The sequence below is a fragment of the Maniola jurtina genome, chromosome Z, assembly GCF_905333055.1.
Source record: "Maniola jurtina chromosome Z, ilManJurt1.1, whole genome shotgun sequence".
NCBI lineage: Eukaryota > Metazoa > Arthropoda > Insecta > Lepidoptera > Nymphalidae > Maniola > Maniola jurtina.
In genome coordinates this window covers 16,332,284-16,352,992 of record NC_060058.1, presented here as the reverse complement: position 1 = coordinate 16,352,992, position 20,709 = coordinate 16,332,284, and the positions used below count along the sequence as shown (strand labels likewise).

At 36.4% G+C, this 20,709-nt stretch overlaps 1 protein-coding gene across 2 annotated transcripts; it reads right to left on the bottom strand.

Annotated features, from left to right (window-relative positions):
* Positions 1-1,217: 1,217 nt before the first annotated feature.
* LOC123880632 (major facilitator superfamily domain-containing protein 6) lies at positions 1,218-18,712 on the bottom strand. Of its 2 annotated transcripts, none has more exons than XM_045928843.1 (14): positions 18,508-18,712; positions 17,287-17,364; positions 16,832-16,970; positions 13,735-13,954; positions 12,707-12,878; positions 11,918-12,135; positions 11,207-11,420; positions 10,708-10,805; positions 10,120-10,276; positions 9,409-9,593; positions 8,550-8,802; positions 7,854-8,065; positions 7,100-7,292; positions 1,218-1,375 (listed from the first exon to the last, which is right to left on the bottom strand). In XM_045928843.1, the coding sequence occupies exons 2-14, from the start codon at positions 17,357-17,359 to the stop codon at positions 1,299-1,301; spliced, it is 2,211 nt and encodes a 736-aa protein (XP_045784799.1). In that variant the 5' UTR covers positions 17,360-17,364; positions 18,508-18,712; the 3' UTR covers positions 1,218-1,298. The 2 variants fall into 2 exon arrangements, with proteins under 2 accessions (XP_045784799.1, XP_045784800.1); XM_045928844.1 differs by lacking the exon at positions 18,508-18,712 and adding an exon at positions 17,634-17,721.
* Positions 18,713-20,709: the final 1,997 nt, after the last annotated feature.

Genomic DNA, 20,709 nt, shown 5'->3' with positions numbered 1-20,709 from the left:
AATCCGTCCAGTAGTTTTTGCGTGAAGGAGTAACAAACACACACACACACACACACACACATACAAACTTTCTCCTTTATAATATTAGTGTGATACTGGCCAAGTGCGAGTCAGACTGGCGCACTGAGGGTTCCGTACTCGGGAATTTTTTCCAACATTTTGCACGATAAATCGAAAACTATTTTATACATAAAAATAAACAAAAATCTGTTTCAGGATGTACAGGTAAAGCCCTTTCATATGATACCCCACTTGGTATAGTTATCTTATTTTGGACGGACGGACGGACAGACGGACGGACAGACAGACAGACAGACGTCTACATCGTAGCTCCTAAACTAATGAACCGATTTTAATTTAGTTTTTTTGCTTGAAAGGTGGCTTGATCGAGAGTGTTCTTAGCCAAGAAAATCAGTTCAGCCGTTTGTAACTGTAACCTTCACTTGTCGGGGGTGTTATAAATTTTTTGTCAATGAAATAGGTGGGCCCTCCATGCGAAGCTGGGGCGGGCTAACTAGTCAGAAATATTTAACTTCCGTCGCGTCGTGGATAGAAATAAAACGATAAATAAGACAAAAACCTTTATTTGATTAAAAATCCTTATACTAATTATAAATAATGTAGGGAACTAATTATGCAAGAAATTCAAAGAGTTCCCGCGGGATTATTATACTTATATCATATCATAGTATTTTATACCTAAACCGGTCAACATCGATTTCGTTAGGTTCTCCTAACTGGGGAACCTAAGGTAAGGATTATTTTTATTTAAGTACTCACAATTTTAATTGAGATGTTGACATAGAAACTAAATAAAAAGTTGGCAATATGCCTTACTGTTTTATTTACAACCTCTCAAAGAGACCGTAACGTTTTACTGGACATCATGTATCATCATGTATTAGTAAGTATAGATAGATATAAAAGTGTTTGTTTCTTGGGTTTTCCTTCAATCACGCCGCATCGTTATTTTGCATAGTATAGTTAGCGAGTGATATAGGCTATTATTTCGATTTTCAGAAACCTATCCAATGAAGCGGGCACTCATTAGTTATGTTTATATGTTCCATTCCATTCCATTCCATCAGCCTGTATGCGTCCACTGGTGGACATAGGCCTTTCCAAGAGCGCGCCACCAAACACGGTCCTCCGCCTTCCTCATCCACCCGCTCCCCGCCACCTTCTTCAGGTCATCGGTCCAGGTGTCGGTTCAGGTTTATATGTACATATTATATATTATATTTATTTTTCTATATTTATCTAGGTACCTACTAACAATTTTAAGATTTCAAGGAATGCTATCTGGCTCCGTCCATATCTTCTAATATATAAACTGTATCGTTTTCTTGCCCATATTTTATTATAGATGTATAACCTGAAAGCAATGTAATATTATATTGGTCATTAATTGGTACAAAAATTAAACAAAACATGTGGCTAAAGTCTACATCAACATGTGTAATAGTGGGTGAAAGTTTGTAAAAAGTTCGTATGAAATTCTGTCATTTATCAAGTTACCTATGTTGTGTTATAAGATCTACCCACTTGGCTTTCATGATTCTAGGTCAACGGGAAATACCTACCCTATAAGGTTTCTTAATAGAGACGACAGATGGACAGATGGACAGACAGACAGACAGACAACAAAGTGATCCTATTAGAGTTCCGTTTTCCGTACGGAACCCTAAAAAAAACAGATAAACTTAATTTAAGTTGAAACTGTCAAACATCGTGACTTTAGGTGCCAGTCTTAGGCGCAGACAGAATAGAAAAAGACATCAGAATCGACGCCAATTATGTCTTTTTTTAAATTGCCGAACATAATTTTTAAAGTTAAAGACCTAAGAACAAATATAAACAAAAAAATTCATGATTTCTGGACGTTTAATATATTTATAAAATAATCCGAGAAAATTATAGACCCCCAAAACAATTTTTTTGGAAATTTTTGTCTGTCTGTCTGTACGCCCATCGCGCGAAAACTACTGTACGGATTTAAATGAAATTTCGTACAGTGGTAGCTGATACTTCGGGTTAATAATATATATAGAGTAGTTTTTATCCCGAAAATAATAATTAGGGGTTCTTTGGAATATGGGATCAAACTTTCATCGATTTTACTCCATAACTCCATATTTGAACCGATTTTCAGAATTCCATTTTTAAACAAAGGTCGTTGTTATCAGCTAGTGCGAAAGTGTATTTGTTTATTTGTCCTGCCTTCATGCCCTTACTAAGCAACTAATCAACTTGATTTTTAGCACAGAGATAGTTGAAAGGACGGAGAGTAACAAAGGCTCCTTATCCCGGAAAATCAAAGAGTTCCCACGGGATCTTTAAAAACCTAAATCCACGCGGACGATGTTGCGGTTATCAGCTAATTTAATTAATAAATTTAATTTAAATTTTGCACTACAGACAGACAGACAGAAAGATGGATACTGAAGTGATTCTATAAGGGTTCCTTTTTTCCCATTGAGGTACGGAACCCTAAAAAAAGAAATAGGTACAGAAATCAAACACATTTTGCCTTGTAAATGACCAATAAAATATATTTCATAGTAAATAAAAGATTAAAACAACGCTAAATAATACTGGATTTGTAAGGAATAACTAGTAAAATACACAAACTACATATCTAGTATAAGAAAAACATAAGTACATCAAAAAATATTACCTAGCCAATATACGATTTTAATTAAATTATTGTCAATGCTTAAGAGGGGTCTCTCCGTCACTCGCTTCATACAAACGTAGTTCCAATTTCATTTGAATATTGAGCAACCAAAGTTCATGAAATTATACAGACATATTCTAGAAACTAATATCTATGTTTGTGGTTTTCCAGATTTCAATATTCAAAATATTCAATTTCAAAGTTACGCGGTCTTAAAAATTTATATACAAATCTTTGAGCCCCTGTAATTTTAAAACAACATATTTTTAGAAAAATCTAAAACACCACAGACACAGATATTAGTTTCTAGAATATGTCTGCAAAATTTCATGGACTTTGGTTGCTTAATATTCAAATGAAATTGGAACTACGATTGTAAGAAGCGAGTGACGGAGAGACCCCTGTTAATAACATTTTGATCTGATTAGTTCGAATTGTTAAGTAATAATAAATTACGTCATAAGTAAGTACAGAGTAATGTTATTAAGTAAATGTTTTTTATTAAGTATCTTTATAACTAGCGACCCGCCCCGGCTTCACACGGGTGCAATGCTGATACTAAATGTGCTACAGAATGTCTTTATATACAACTTTGCAGGTTTTTTGGTAGATCTTCCAAAATATTCATTTAAATTACATGCTGTAAAGGGCCACATTGATCTAATATTACATGCACAATGTATTTATGGTAGACTTGCAACGAATATTCGGCTACTATTCGGTATTCGGCCTATTCGGCTGATTTTATTATATTCGGCCGAATACCGAATATCTACATATTATTCGGCCGAATACCGAATACTTAAATAATATATTTTGTCATAGAGAAATAATTGGTAAAATTAAAAATTAAAATCGATTGATTACGTATATATTCATATTTTCATTTCTGTTATAATCATTTAAGTAGTCATTGCATTGGTGCATAACACAGGTACATAATCATCTTCTGAATTGGAAAAATAGTAGATTCTATGTATGTATTTGAATTATTGTGGTAATCAAAATTTAGAAGGGTAAGGTTCTCATTTCTTTTATAATCATTTATTAAGTAGTCATTGATACATCAAACAGGTACATAATTTAATCATTTTCTGTATTAAACAAGTTAAGAATTTTTCTATGCATTTGAATTATTTTCATAATCAAAATTTAGAAGAGGAAGGTTATGGTGCAGAAAGACTAACTTTTCTGCATTTTTAGGAAGTAGTTTACTTCTTTTTTTACAAAGGAGCGCGAAACAATCACGTCTGTAGAAGTTTTTGGCGCTAAAATCCAGCCGAATACTTTTGCCTAATATTCGGCTATTCGGTCAGGGGCCTCGCCGAATATTCGGTATTCGGTATACTGCCGAATATACTATTCGTTGCAAGTCTAATTTATGGTACTTAATTGGATTGGGATTAATGCTGTATTGCATGTATTAACGTATAAACCTTCCTTTTGAATCATCAATCTATTAAAAAAACCACATCAAAATCCGTTGCGTAGTTTGAAAGATCTTAGCATACTTAGGGATAGACAGTGGGAAGCGACTTTGTTTTATAGTAGGTACGTAGTAATAGTGAAGACGAATAAGTACAAGGAAATGCATCGTTTAAAAATTAAAATGCTAACTAGAATTAAAGTTTTTATAAAATAAGTATTAAAATAGGAACATTTCGAGGTTTATAACTTTAAAATCAATATTTTTTAAATGTTTTATATATCAATAAATATAGATAATGACGAGACAAACCGATATAGTACTTAACCTCCAACCAACCAACCTCCTACGTTTGTATGAAGAAAACACCGACCTGCGTCCTCTTAAGTTTGAATTATCTATTTGAGTTAGTTAATTATCTAATACCTTGTCTATTTTATAAGGCACTCAAGTTTGTTCGCAGTTACAATACAAATAAGTATACCATTTCACTGAGACGGCTCGTAAGGTAGGGCGCGGTTTGCGGGAGAGTGACAGTTGATGTACAAGTGTAAATTAAAAAATTATAACACTCCCGACAAGTGAAGGTTACAGTAACTAGAAAAGAGCTGATAACTTTCAAACGGCTGAACTGATTTTCTTGGATTATAGCTAAGAACACTCTCGATCGAGCCACCTTTCAAAAAAAAAAAAAAATTAAAATCGGTTCATTAGTTTAAGAGCTACAATGCCACAGATAGATATACAGATGCGCAGATACACAGATACACACGTCAAACTTAAAACACCCCTCTTTTTGGGTCGGGGCGGGGGTTAAAAATGTATGCTCTCAGCGAGCCGTTTCAGTCAAGCGGTTGTATTTTTTTGCGAATAATAATAATAAGTCAATTGTTACAGATTATAAGTACCTAATAAATATTTATGTTATAATCCAAAATACATAACATACTTTAGTTTTCCTCAGCTAACTTAAAAGATAAACAGATCGCAGAAACCTTCTTCTAGACATACGTTAGCAAGCGACATGACTGAACCGTCGCATTATATCTTCTGGGGTTAGGTTTTTCAGTCGTATCATAATAATTTATTGTCAGTTCGCGGTAACAACGTCCGTTCGCGTGGCCTGGACTGCATATATTACACATTTCATCGAGAAGGTACTTACTTGTTTACCTTTTAAATCAATTAATTAAATAGATCATGTACTCTTACACAGGATGTAATTAAAACGCTAGCAAAACGAAGGCAGGTAATAGTAGTAAGATATGACCAAAAAACCTGTATTTTTAAGAGTTCGCAATGTATTGCAAATAAAACATCTGACTGACGGTAGTTGTCAATGAACGTTGCGTAGATAGATGCCGCGGAGTCAATGCTGCGTCGTACTCGGGGCATCACCCCGAGTTTTAGTTATACATTGCGGGTTTGAAGTGTAAGCCACATGGTTGGGGGTATTCGATTTGGTTTAGTTAGGTAGTACAATTAAACCGCTAGTTTTTGCTAGCGTTCTAATTAAACCCTGCATAATGTAACTTATAATATTCGATATTTTCTTACGTAACTGCTTATGCAGTATAAAAATATAAAATAAACACAGCCAATTACATATTTAAGTAGTTCATTCTTACATCGTATGTAAACTAAATCTCACAGGTAAATACTAAGTTATTTATATCATTGGTATAGTAAAATTGGATATCGGTGTAGGTAAGATAGAATCATTAAAAACGCTTTTAAAAGGGTATTTTTACACGTCACGTCACTAAACTTTTTTTAAATTCAAATACAATTTAGCTCTTGACTGCAATCTCACATGATGATTTTTTTTTTAATAACTAAATGTTCTTGCGCTTAACTGGCAACACACCAAGCTTCGATTCGATTGAAAAATGGCGAAGGAAGAACTAGGTCGAATTTAGTTCCTTAGCACACTCTCCGAAATATGTCTTATAAAACACCAACAGACAGGCAACCTTGCGTCGACGACGTTAAAAACTTGAAAGCTAGAACTGGCCAGCGCTTGGTCGCCAATGAGTCGTTTAGCACGACGATCCACCGAATGGTAAGTGATGACGCAAATTAAGATGGAAGGAGGCTAATCTGGATGAGTTAAGGCAGTTTTTTAGGGTTTCGTACCACAAAAGGAAAAACAGCACCCTTATAGGATCACTTTGTAGTCTTTCTATCTGTTTGTCTGTCTGTTGTGTCTGTCAAGAAAACCTATATATCTTCCCTTTGACTCATGAAATTTGGCAGGTAGGTAGGTCTTATGGCACCTACAATCTTGCAATTTGGCACAAAGTGAGGTTTTATGGAACAAATAAAGTGAAAAATCCAAAAATCATTAATTTCAACAATGCCGATAATAATTTGGTAATAATATTAAAAATGTACCTTTACAATGACCTTAATTTCAGGTTGTTGCAGATGGTCGAAAATGACGTCGATTTACAAATTTAAACACTATGCTCAAGACTGGTACATAAAGTCGCGGGGTTTGACAGTTATGAATTAAATTTGTGTATCCTTTTGTTATTACATTAATAAGAAAAAGATGTGAATGGCATAAAATCATTAAACTTATTTAATGAATAATGATTCTTCCACAGAAAATAGTACCTTTTTCAGGGCATGAAGGAAGAAAACAAATCATCTATTGACGCTTTTGTAGTGCTAAGCGTGAATGTATTGTTCGCGTCAGGTCGAGGTGGCAATTTTCTAGTGATGTTACATCACATACCGGGCAACCAATATCGATACTTTTTGTTACGCCACAAAATGAGAGTAAAATTATTACCACCTTTTTTAAAAGCAATATGTTATTTATCACAGCCAAAATCAAATTAACGTATACTTCAGCATAGGCGCATTCGTCGCCTGCGCTCTGCATATGCCCGGTATGTGATCTCACTAGAAAATTGCCATCTCAACCTGTCGCGAACAATAGTTTAGTTCAAGGGTTGCTCACAACAAGAGTTACTCGGGCTCATGTTTACCTTGGCTCAAGCTGGCATGCGGATTTCTGTTCCGAAGCGCGTACTGTGCCAGCATATGCAGAGCGCATGCGACGAATGCGCCTATGCCGAAGTATTGGAAAGTGTTCCAGCCTCCATACGCGGTGTACAGTCGCCCGCCCACGAAACTGCCGAGCGACGTTCCCACACCTTCGAACACTGCGCCGACTACACCCTGAAACAATAGATAAATTCATAGACTAGCGCTTGGTTGCAATCAGACCTGCTGGCGAGTGTCTTAACTTTTACTAAAAACTAGAGTAGACTTCGTCCTCGTGGATTTAGGTTTTTAAAGATCCCGTGGGAACTGTTTGATTTTACGGGATTAAAAGTTGCCTAAGTTAATAACAGGGACACAAGATATCTCGGTACTAAATTTTAAACGAATCGGTTAAGCGGATGGGTCTTTAGGAATCCCGTGGGAACTCTTTGATATTCCGGGATATAAAGTAGCCAATGTCCGCCCTCAGGATGTAAGCTAACTCTTTACCAAACATTAAAATCGATTTAGCAGTTGATCCGTGAAAACGTAGCAGTCAGACAAACAGACACACATTTGCATTTATAATATTATAGTATGGATTATTTTAAAAAGTTAAAGGTATAGTGAATACTATAATAAATATTACTAATAAGTATGTAAAGTAATAGTGAAAAATCAAAGAGTTCCCACAAGAATTTAAGAAACCTAAATCCACGCGAGGTCGCATGCATCAGTCAGTTAGTATTGTTTTACCTGTACAGTGGTTTCAGTGCCAGGGGGCGATACTACTGTGGCATATGACGTCATGGTGGGGTAGAACATGCCAAACGTTATACCCTGGAACATCTCAATGGGCAAGATCCACCATGGATTGGTCACTATGGAGTACAAGATAAATCGCACACCGAACGCGAACAGTACTAGACTCATGGTGTTGGTGTGACCAAACTTACGGAGAAGATAACCTGGAATTAAAAAAAGAACTATAGAACTTTTTTTTTTAATTTATAGAGTAGCACTCAGCTGCAATTAGACCTGCTGGCAATTGATAATGCAGTCTAAGATGGAGCGAACTTGCCTATTCAAAGATATCTATTCACTCTTGACTTCAAGGTATAGTACGCGACGTACGCGCTTAAAAATTTATAACACCCCCGACAAGTGAAGGTTACAGTAACTAGAAAAGAGCTGACAACTTTCAAACGGCTGAACCAATTTTCTTGGATTATAGCTAAGAACACACTCGATCAAGCCACTTTTCAAACAAAAAAAAACCTAATTAAAATCGGTTCATTAGTTTAGGAACTACGATGCCACAGACAGATACACACGTCAAACTTATAACACCCCTCTTTTTGGGTCGGGGTTAAAAAGGTAAAAAAGTGAACTCCAGAATTGTAAAGCCCATACAAAAACATTACACACACTGTTTAATTTTGTCTAGCTTACCAGAGACAAACATGAAGGGTATTTCTCCACCGAACGTCTGTATAGCGCTGACCAGCCCTTGCAGAGTCTTGACATATTCCCCTTCGCAGGACAAGCCTGATATATCCTCGATGTGCCAGAACAGGAACTGCCAAATGAGTCCCGTACACAGACCCACTGCGATCGTCCACAGCATAAACACGAATGTAGGTAACGAGGTGAGGAGACTGCCTACATCCGCTAAGATGTTTATGGACATTTTTGTTGATTCAACCTGAAAGAATCAATACCAATATTACAAATGCGAAAGTAGGACTTCGTCTGCGTTAGCGTTTGCTGGCGCGCGTGTTGTGCCTTTTTGGAGTGTTTTTTTTTTGTTAAAAGTGGCCGGTTTTTGTGTTTCACTGGTGTTTTTTGGTACTGGAACCATGCTGGAACTGACTGGGGAGCGCTCTGAAGGGGCGCCGCGCATATGTCGGCGGGCGCCAGCACGGACGAAGTCCATGCTTATATAGTTCCCCTAACTTGTAAATAACTACAAACTTGACATTGGCTAATCTTTGTAAAGCCAGACAAGAGGGAAAAAAAATGCGATAGTAGGTTTGTTGGTTAATGATATGCCTACTTAAAAACCTACCGTTACTAATCTATTATACTGATCGCGAGCAATTTACTCTTATCCATTGAGGAGTTCTGTTCTCCATCTCCGAAGATATTCAATAGATCTTCACCAAAATATGGGGTCACCTGTGAAGTATACTGGTACCCTTTCATTTCCAAATCGAGTAATTGGCAAACATACATATAAAAAAAGAAGATTCTGATGAAATGAGAACCGCTTCCCTTTTGAAGTCGGTTAGTGAAAAAGGGTTGGCCTTACCTTCAAATAACACGACACGATCACGTCTCCAGTCATGAAAACAAACATCAGTACGAAGGCCACAGAGTAATTTTTGACGGCGCCATCACTGAAAACGTCAATCAGGACTCCGGTTACGAGGGAAAATATACCGAAGCCGACCGAACCCCAGAGTCTTTGTCTGCCATATAGCGAGATTTTTGTACCTGAAATCAAAAGAATATTATTTGACTAGCTGATGCCTGCGAATTCGTCTGCGTGGACTACACAACCCCTTATTCAACCTTTACCTTTTTAGGTATGGAGTTTTTTAAAATATATTTTTTAGCGGATGTCTACGCCATAATAGCTATCGGTAAACCAAATTTAAGCCCGATCCAACCAGTAATTTGAGCTGTGCGTTTATAGCTCACTTAGTCAAGCAATATCAGCCTCACCACCTGGGTACTTGGTGGACCTTGAGATCCTTTTTCCACACACATGCAAACTGTCAAATCAACTCCCCTTGGCGGTGTTCCCACTAGATTACAACATGGGGTTATCCAAGGGGCGGACCAACAAATTCTCGAAAGGCCAGCAGCACATTGGCGGTTCTTCTGGTGCTAAAAATGTTCATGGGCGGCGGTAATCACTTAACATCAGGTGACCCGCCTGCTCGTTTGCCTGCTAATTTTATTTAAAATAAAGCCAGTCACCTTTTCCTTTTATATATTTAGATACATTATTTCTTACCCAAAAGGTTGAAGCATATAGCATCAGCAAAGGTCACCACCACTGCTTGGCCCACCCAGCTGATAATCATGAGTAGGAAAAACAACCAGAACTGTTTGGTGTACTGCGTCTCATCTTCTTTATGACTCTCGGATGCCGATTTGAACAGTTCGTTCACCTAAAAATAATTTACTTCTCTTTAATACTTCACACTAATATTATAAAGGGAAAAGTTTGTTTATATGTATGTATATATGTTAGTTACTCTTTCACACAAAAACTACCGGGCAGATTTAGCTGAAATGTAGATATCTAGATTATACTTTGGCTTGGTACCACCTGTATTAGTATGTTGGAGTCCCGTAAAATCCCAAAATCGAGCGAGTCAGACTAGGACACGGAGGGTTCCGCACCATCATAGAAGAAATAACAAGTTTTTTCTTTTCATTTCACAGAAACACACATTCTATGAAAATTTCAACTCTCTACGTAATACGGTTCATAAGGTACACCCCGTTGACAGACAGACGAACAGACAGCGTAGGCTTAGTAATAGGGTCCAATTGGTACTCTTCAGGTACAGGATCATAATAGATGGGAAGTACATACCATTTCACTATCGCAGCTAATGTTGCAAGTGGAATGAAACAGCTCTGCGTTCACTTGATACACAGCTTTCGACTCACAAAACGGGTAATGTATGGAACCTGTAAATATTCCATTCAAAGTTTATTAGTACAAGGAAAATTTGTACTAAACATAAGCTCATGGACAAATCTGCCTAAATATTTAGTAAACCCTTGAGCATAATTTTTTAAAATTCAGATACAAATACGCCATTGACTGCAATCTCACCTGGTGGTAAGTGATGATGCAGTCTAAGATGGAAGCGGGCTAATCTGGGAGGGGTATAACGCTGGGCAGTTTTTATTGAAACCCATACCCCTTTGGTTTCTCCTTCTCATTCTGAAAGCTAATGAACCGGCGCGGCGGTGGATTGATGATGATGATTTTATTACGTTGTCTCTATTTGACCTGATTGGTCCTCGACATGTTTCCGCTCCGTGGACTGCGACCCTAATAGATGGTAAATAACGAGTTTTCTTACCATCCTCCATTTGGATATGGTTAAGCTGTATATAAACGCATTTATGTTCAGCTATAGTGGTAGATAATAGTATGGTGCCATCGAAAGAGAGACTGTCGGGGAATTTCTCCCCTTCTTTGGTTTTGGGGTGGCAAGTGCGGGCAGCGTCTGCATCCCAACCCTCGCAAATTTCCATCAACTGCCATGGAGTTTGGGGGTTAAGGTCACAATTTGCCTGAAAAACAGATAAATATCAAATCAAATTTATATGCGCCCAATCTATCAAACAGAAAATCCGACAAGTGCGAGTTGTAATCGCACAGAAAGGGTTCCGTACCATGGCACAAGAAATAACAGTTAACTTTTTTAAATTTTAGTTGCGGCAATTTTGAAATTTTTGGCATTTCTTGTTATAGCAGCAATAGAAATATTATTTCATGGTTCATGATATACAGCCCGCTGACAGACAGACGGACTGGCAGCGGAATCTTAGTAATAGGGTCCCACTGGCACACTTCTTCTACGGAACCCAAAGAAATCCATTATGTTGTCACATCTTAGCTAGAAATATAGTATTATGTTGATTCAATAAATTTTTTATAAGTGATTCATCATGACCAAGTCATCAACGGACGAGGCAGGCGGTCGGGTGCGGGTGACGTGCGGGTGTGCGGGGCGTCCCACCGCTTCATATCCCGACCGCCATGTTGATCTGTCGCGAACTGTACATACCTGACATTTGGCTAAATTAGATCCACCAGTCACATTGGCCAAATCCTGAGCATTATAATCACATAAGAGGTAGTTAAGAGTTTTGTCCAAGCATGTCATATTGGCTTTGTTTGTGCCAATCAAATTGGCCAAATGTAGGTCGCTACAGTTGAGGGAGCAAGGCTCGTTTATATCAACGTAGCCCGAACCGATACGGCAACTTGGTTTGTATGAAAATCCTGGAAAGGAAAATACAACTGCATTAGTGTGGTTATAGGTATAGCGTATAACTGAGGAAGCTGTGGTAGTGGAGCGGTGCGGGAGGGGGACAGTCGTCACAAGTTGATGAATCACTGAGCTCTCGCGTCACGTCCTCACACCCCTCCCGCTCCGCTCCACTACCGCAGGAACCTACTCAGTTATTGGTTATGCCTGTCTTATAAGATTTTAGTTTTCACCAACGCTAGTGGAATTTGAGCGTTGATACACAATAACGTCAATGTAAAATGGATCTAAATGTCTTTGACTTAAAGTCAAAAATTCAGTACGACCGATTTTGATTTCGCAAGGTTTCCGCTTGGAGCGCTGGCTGTAGATTTATGTATGATTTTGAGCTTTAACACAACGCAATTAAGATCCTTTTTACTTTTACGCTAAAGCGATTCAATGCTCAAAGATTATCAATATTCATTGCCAAGTGTGAATTGGCAGAACTTACGGACTGCGGAAAACATTATAGAGCATTTTCTGGCATGCAGGTTTCCTCACGATGCTCTTCTTTACCATGAAAATTTATAAATTGCAACTTACCATCAAGCGTAACATTATTTGAAGACATATAAACGCAGGAGTCTTTTGTGGTCACATTACTAATATACGAAGTGTATTCTATGCTCTTAGTGTTGCTGTAACAGTATTGCGGTATGTGCCAATGCTCGCAAACTGTTTGCCACATCTTTGGTGATGTCATATCGCAGCTCATCTGTAAAGCCAAATAAAGTTAAGCATCACTAATGGTGCTCAAAATGGGCAGTTTTTAAGGAATTGTTGCTAAAGTAAGTAAGCAACACATATTGATTAATCTGGAGCAATAAGTGGAGCAATCTGGAGCAATTATTTTGCAGAACATTGTTGAAATTTTTAGGTATTGCCTCAAACTCTCCCTCTTTAGTGACGTCAAAATTGACTACATTGTCTGGAATTGAGGAATTTCAATAGCGTAAGCGTACCATAAAACACGAAACAGGTGGGGTAAGAACTGCCGATAGATGGCGCTTAGTAGTAGTATTCATAAGTGTTGAAATATACTAGAATTGTTTTTCTGTCGCTTGGATTATTTTAAAATTGTACTAAGTTTAATTATATTTATGAACTCAGAATTATATTCTCTTTTATTGCATATCTCACTCGATACTATAGCAAAAAAAAAAACAGATAAATTCCCAACTTTTTAAGGTTCCGTACACGAAGGGTGCCAACGGGACCCTAGACTCCGCTATCTATCCGTCTGTCTGTCAGCGTGCTGTATCTCAAAACCATAATAGGTAGAGAGGTGAAATTTTCACAGAACGTATATTTCTTTTGCCGCCACAACAACAAATACTAAAATTTTTAAAATTACCGCCATAAAAACTAAAAAATAAAATAAAAATTTACTGTATAGTTATTTCTTGTACCATCGTACAGAACCCTTCTTGTGTGAGTCCGACGCACACTTGACCGATTTTTGGGATGTAACGCCTGCCTTCCTGCACAACGGATACTTTCGACGCATTGTCAAGTATGTATCATAGAGATAGTATATAGGCCCATGTATTGTATAATCAAACTTGTAATACCTTACAAACAGCATGGGAGGTCTGACTGGCCAGCGAGGTGACTTTGCATGTGTCAATCTGCTCTGCAGAGTTATAACAGCTCCTTAGCACAGTCCCTCCGTCACCACAATCCAATTCAACTGATACTTTTGACCCACTGTCTGGTATGAAGTATATTGCAGAGAAACTTATTATGGTCACAATTTGGAAGAGAATGAATAGTGATTTTTGGATTTTGAACCTGAAAAATAAAGAGAAAAATTGTGTGTGTAATCATGGTGATGTGTGTAAACTGTGAAAGCTAGTGGTTAAGACGTCACTTTGTTTTCGGCGGTTCCAGGGTTCGATCCCAGGCATGCACCTCTAATTTTTCAGAGTTATATGCCCTGTAAGAAATTAAATATTAATTACTTTAACTGCGAAGGAACACATCATGAGGAAACCTGTATGCCTAATATTTCTCCATAATGTTCTCAAAGGTGTGTGAAGTCTGCCAATCCGCACTGGGTTAGCACGGTGGACTATGGCTGAACTCTTCTCATTTTGAGAGGAGATCCGAGGTCAGTAATCAGCCAATGATTTTCTGAAAATAATTCAGCTAAAGATTTTCATCTAACGTAAGTAATTGAAGGACAAACCAACAATCCAATAATTAAACCAACAAACACTATCATTTATAGTAATAGATAGATAATCTAATGCTTTGTCTAACTTAAGAACCATTCTCTTATGTTCAAAATGTTTTTCAAGGCATATAAAATTATCTGAATAGTAATTTATTTGGTCTCAACAAAAATGCTATCAGATATTACGAGTGTTATAAAATCCAAGGCAATAAGAGACAATATTCATTAGATAAAGATAATAGTAGATAAGCTGAATAACGTTTATTGTTGGAAACATTAGCTGTAATAGTTTGATGGTATGATAAAAGATGACATAGGGTAAAATGTCTGTTTGATTTTGATAATTATGTGCAAGTCACTCTACTAGGTGGACTGATTACAGCATATAAGTCGCACAGACACCTGGATTCAAATTAGAATAGAAAAGAATACATTTTTATTAAAGTAGACTTGTACAAGTGCTTTTGAATCGTCAAAATAATTTACCACTGGTTCGGAATGCTGTTCCTACAGAGAAGTACCAGCAAGAAGCAGACAGAGCAAGACTGTGGCATGTGAAAGTTTCAACAAGCGACCTACTATGTCCAGCAGTGGTCTATCAGTTGATGCCGATGATGCAGCAGCAAATGCAGTTTAAATTAAGGGCGCTAAGAATATAATGTAAATAGTTGTAAGAATTATGTTAATAGGTACAATAAATAAATAAATAAAATAAATTAAATCTCTTTCTAAAATAGTTTCAAAGTAGATTGTCAACATAATATATCATATCTCATCATCATCTCTCATATCATATCATAACATATCTCCAATCATTTCGAGATCTATCCCCTACGAGCAGCATGGATTTATGAAAAACCGTTCCACTGTCACCAACTTAGCGGTCTTCACGGAGTATGGATGAGAGACACCAGGTGGATGTGATCTATACGGATTTCGAAAAAGCTTTCGACCGTGTGGATCACGTGATTCTGCTTCACAAGCTAAGCATCCTAGGAATAAATGGCAACTTACTCCGATGGCTAACTTCATATATAAAAAACCGTATGCAGGCTGTAGTAACAGGCAGCGCTAGAAGCAACTTTATAACCATTCCATCAGGGGTACCCCAGGGGTCTATCCTAGGTCCCCTCCTATATAATGCCTATCTATATGATATTGGTAGCTGTTTTAGCCATGCACAATATTTAATGTTTGCTGACGATAAGAAAATTTTCCTTAAAATACGTTCCCTTGAGGATTGTTATCGGCTACAAGAAGACTTAAACGCCCTTAGTGATTATTATGTTAGGAATAGAATTATCGTTAACGTTAAAAAATGTCACCACATAACTCTTTCTCGTAAAACTAGCTCTATATCCTTCGACTATCATATAAACGATGTAAACATAGCTAAAGTCAAAACTGTCCGAGACCTGGGTATTAAAATTGACGCTAAACTATCGATGAATGAGCATGTCGAAGTCATAGCGGATAGAGCCTACAAACAACTAGGTTTCATTAAACGCGTAACACGTACTTTCAGTAATATTGAATGTATAAAAACCCTATATTTTGCATATGTTCGTAGTATTCTCGAATATGGGTGCAACATTTGGTCACCGTATTACATTATACATACTCAAAGACTAGAATCAATACAAAAACAATTTCTTAAGTACCTGGCGTTTAAAGAATTCAAAAAATTTTGCAGTTATAAAGAAGCCTGTTCGCATTACAAAATTGACTCACTGGAACTTAGAAGGAACCAAAGTGACATGATGTTGCTACAAGCTATTTTGACTGGACAAATTGACTGTCCTAGCCTGCTGTCAGCTTTCTCACTCAACGCTCGCTCCTTTAGGCCTCGTAAACCTCAGCTACTTTGCGTACCGAAATCCAATACAAACTACGCCCAAAACTCCGTACTTCTACGCCTGGCGCGAACTTACAATAAAACTTATTCAGATTTAGACCTTTTCCACCTATCCAAAATACAATTAAAAAAAGAAATAATTAAACTACATCAGAAAAATAATAATATGTAACTATGTATTTATGATATTATAAAACTACTATTTATGAATTATAATATTTATGTTAATATCTATAATCACACACACACACACATGCGCGCGCGCACACAGACACTCAAACGCACACACACTCACACACACACACACACACACACACACACACACACACACACACACACACACACACACACACACTCACACTCACACACTCACACACTCACACACTCACACACACACACACACATACACACTAACACTCGCTTAGTTCTGTTATAATTTATAATCTCTTTTATGTTAACTGTAATCATACTCATATATTGTAAACCCATTTGGCCTTATTTTTATATAGTTTAAAATGTAAAATTATAATAATTGTACCGCTGTTGTTTACAAATAAAGGAATAAAATAAAAATAAAAATAAAATAAAATAAGGGACACACCAACTGTATATAATAATGATATATAACAATACATACCTATCAGCAATGACACCAAATAGCGGTTTGGCTACGAGACCAAATATGGGCAGTACTGTGTAAATCAAACCGACTGTGCTCGAAGAAAATCCTAATTGTCTTGCATATGTCGATAGGTAGGGTACTAGAGGTGCGGTACCTTGAAAAGAACAAAAATTATTCATCTACTCTACAATACTATGAGTTTATTTGTTTGATACTTTTATCACCTCAAATACACTGAATACAGGAAACAATTCAAGCCAAGCAGTCATCATTATTTAAACAGTAAAATTCACAATTCTCACAAGGTTGTGTTCCTCCCTTTTTGACCTATGACATGGACAGACCAAATCAAGGATTAATTATAATGGTTACTACAGACTCAGATGACACTTGTTCAATTCAAACTTATGTTGGATTTCACCTAACTTATGTGAAACCATGTACTGAGTTGGAACCTTCACTCAACTCACCTGCGTTGAATAAGAAGAAATGCCCTTTTATAGGCAGTAACTTTCTGTTCACATTCATCTTTGAGGGCAACATTGATTCTGCAAAGAAAAACCAATATCTACATACATATATAAAAGAAAAAGGAGATTGACTGAGTTAATACACAAATATCTAGTGCATGGTGGACAGACAGACAAACCGTTTCAAGTATACACCCAAGAGTAGCTGTTTTAGGATGAATAAATGGGATAAGTTGTTACCTTGCACAGATATAATCGGTAATAGGAAATAAAATATAATCTACATTGCTTGATAAGATTTATGAAGTTACTAGGTGCTGCCTAAGACTTTGTCTGCTTGGATTTACCTTTTAAAAATCCTATGAAAGTAGATTGTAAAGGCTAAAAGGAATCCTATATTTCAGGATGCAAGTTAACTCTGTGCAATATAATATAATGTGGCTGATTCTCCAAACTTAATCTAGAGCTATCCTTTTCTATAGGGAGTAGTATAAAAGGGATAGCAATATATTTAAACCTGTCATTTTAAATTAGAGATTACGTACAAGACTACAATCAAGATAGATTCAGCTGGTTATGGCATGAACGTATTATATCTCTATGGGTTATGGTGTAAAAATTTGACAGACAGATAGGTTGACAGAATTTCGCGTTTATTACTAACTGATGCCCGCGACTTCGTCCGCGTGGATTTACGTTTTTCAAAATCCCGCGGGAACTCTTTGATTTTCTGGGATAAAAAGTAGCCTATGTGTTAATCCAGGGTACAATCTATCTCCATTCCAAATTTCAGCCAAATCCGTTCAGTAGTTTTTGCGTGAAAGAGTAACAAACATCCATACATACAAACTTTCTCGTTTCTAATATTAAAGTAGGATTATAGTATGGGAAATAAAACTTAGGAACTACTTAGTTCCTGTTATGTAATATTCTTAATAAAGTTTAATTCTATCTCCCGCCGTCAATGGCTGTGTAACGCCTGAGACTAGGTTAAGAACACGTTTTATGATTTATTAGGTAAGTACATGAACTTTTTTACTCCATGCAATGTAATACGAGTTTAACTCAACAAAACCCCGACGCCTTCCACTCAAAATATATGTGACTATGGGAAAACATTACTACCTGACGGGCGATTGTTATTTTGTATTCATTTTATATTTAAATATAAGTTAAACAGTTGAAAAATATATTTAAAAAGTTTATTTACTAGTAACTTACTTATATTCCTTCGTAAGGCCGCAGAGTTTTATCTTGAGCACCTATTCAATTGTTTTAATAATTTGGATTTGAAGTTAATTAAGATTAGTTTAATTTAGAACTGGAATTTTGAAATTTTATTAAAAAAAATAAAACTTTTAAGATTTCACTTTGTTGACTTCGACTTTCTTGGCTGGCAGCACCACGGCAGCACAGCTGACAGTTGCCCGCGGATATACTCTTTGGCGGAAAACAAAGACTATATAATCAACTCACGGAGAATGATTAAATCATATGAAGCAGTGTTTCCACTTACGATTTTGATTTCACCCTAGTTTCTGTAGGAATTCACTCTAAATTACCCTACTGTTTTTTGATTTTGGGTGCGGGTCTGCCCGCGAAATTCAAAAATAATTTGGTTTTTCATAATTTATAAATTAATACGACTAAGTAGGATTATGGCACTTTAATTGCGCCAATGGCAGTATCATCCTCATAGTTTTATATAAAAATCTTTCCTTGAAAGGGTCCAGTTTAAGAAATTAGATATAGTATCGACTAATTTGTGAATGACTCATGTCAAACTCATTATTTTGACTAACTTCTTAAACTGAACACTTTAAAGTAAAGATTTTAATGTAATCTTGTGAAGATGATACTGCCATTGTCGGAATTAAAATACTGTAAGCCTACTACTTTCGTATTAAATTACAAATTGTGAAAAACCAAATTAAATTTGAATTTCGCGGGCGGGCCCAAAATCATTTCGCGATCATAGATCCATAGATAATTAATATATAAAACCTGATATAGATGTCCATCTGACGTCAAATTTTATTCCTCAGAAAGCAGCTCCCTCTAGTGGTCATATTTAAAACTCGATATATACGTGTATAGTCGTACCGGCCGGTTAAGAGCTAATAGCAATAAAACTTTTTAACAATAGTGTTTTATATTTTGAACGGTCATAAGTCCTAATGCGTGCGAGTATAACTCAACCTAACGACTACTTGTTTAAAGCTAAAAAATAAAATAATAAATAATCTTTCCCGCAAACAAAGAAATTCTACGGCTGCATAGGGTTGTCAAACAGATGTATTTTTTAAATTGCCATCATCATAACTGCACATAAGGCACGCTACTTATAATAATAATGAAAAAAATAACAACATAAACATATTAATTTTTAATTTAAGTTTAGGAAGGTGTAAATGCGTGGTTATTATATCAGTTCTAAAGGACTGATCGGGATTTCCGCACTTCCGAGTTCCGGCCGCTTGTTGCAACCCTGTTGTAAAATATTTAGTAAATCTGTTGTAATTATTATTGACGGCATTTGACTTTGAACCTTAACGTAAACAGTTAAGTTAACATTTTGATTGTGTACGTACCTACTTATGATGTTTTGGAATATTTTACCTAATTAGTTAACTTTTAAGGCTTTTAGCTTCGAGCCGGCCGGTACGACTATACCTAAGTAGTACGTATTATAGACATATAATATACCATTTATTATATTTTATTGCTACTGTTTAAAATGGAAGATCAAGGAAATTAACAACATCAATAGATATTTTTGTAATTTATTGAACTATAACATTTATAGTAAACTTAAATTAACTTTATAAACTAAATTTTAATCCAAGTTTGTGCACTGAATTTAACACCGAGTAGGTACTTAATTAGAAAACGAGTGCAAAATCTCTAAAACAGTTGGTTCACTGAACACTTTTGTAACTAAAGGCGGAGGATAGTTCAACACGGGGAATCAACCAAAATATTCAAAAATATCACGAAAACCACTAGCTACTAAAAGCAATATTTTGCCACTAAAAGGGGGGTCGAAACCACCAGTTTTAACGGGAAATCCACTAGGTTGGCAACACTGATTGGCGGCTAAACCATCCGATATCTGACAATGTGGTCACTTTAAAAATTAATTGAATTGATACAATTTTTAGTTGTAGCAATACATGAAAAAATTTCAACTATGATTACTAGATGGCGCTAGGTATTATGGTTCAAGAAGATTATTTTCTAATTTAGACGACCCAGCAAGCATATAGATCTTAATTTTTATGATGAAGAAAGTGTATGGTGGTTATTTTCTTCCAGTTTCAAAGTAAAAACTAATGTCCAGCTAATTAGTTGTTTTACTACAAAAATACATGCTATTATTCCTCTATGCAGAATGTTTCATTCTGCGCTTTTTAGCCGAACTTA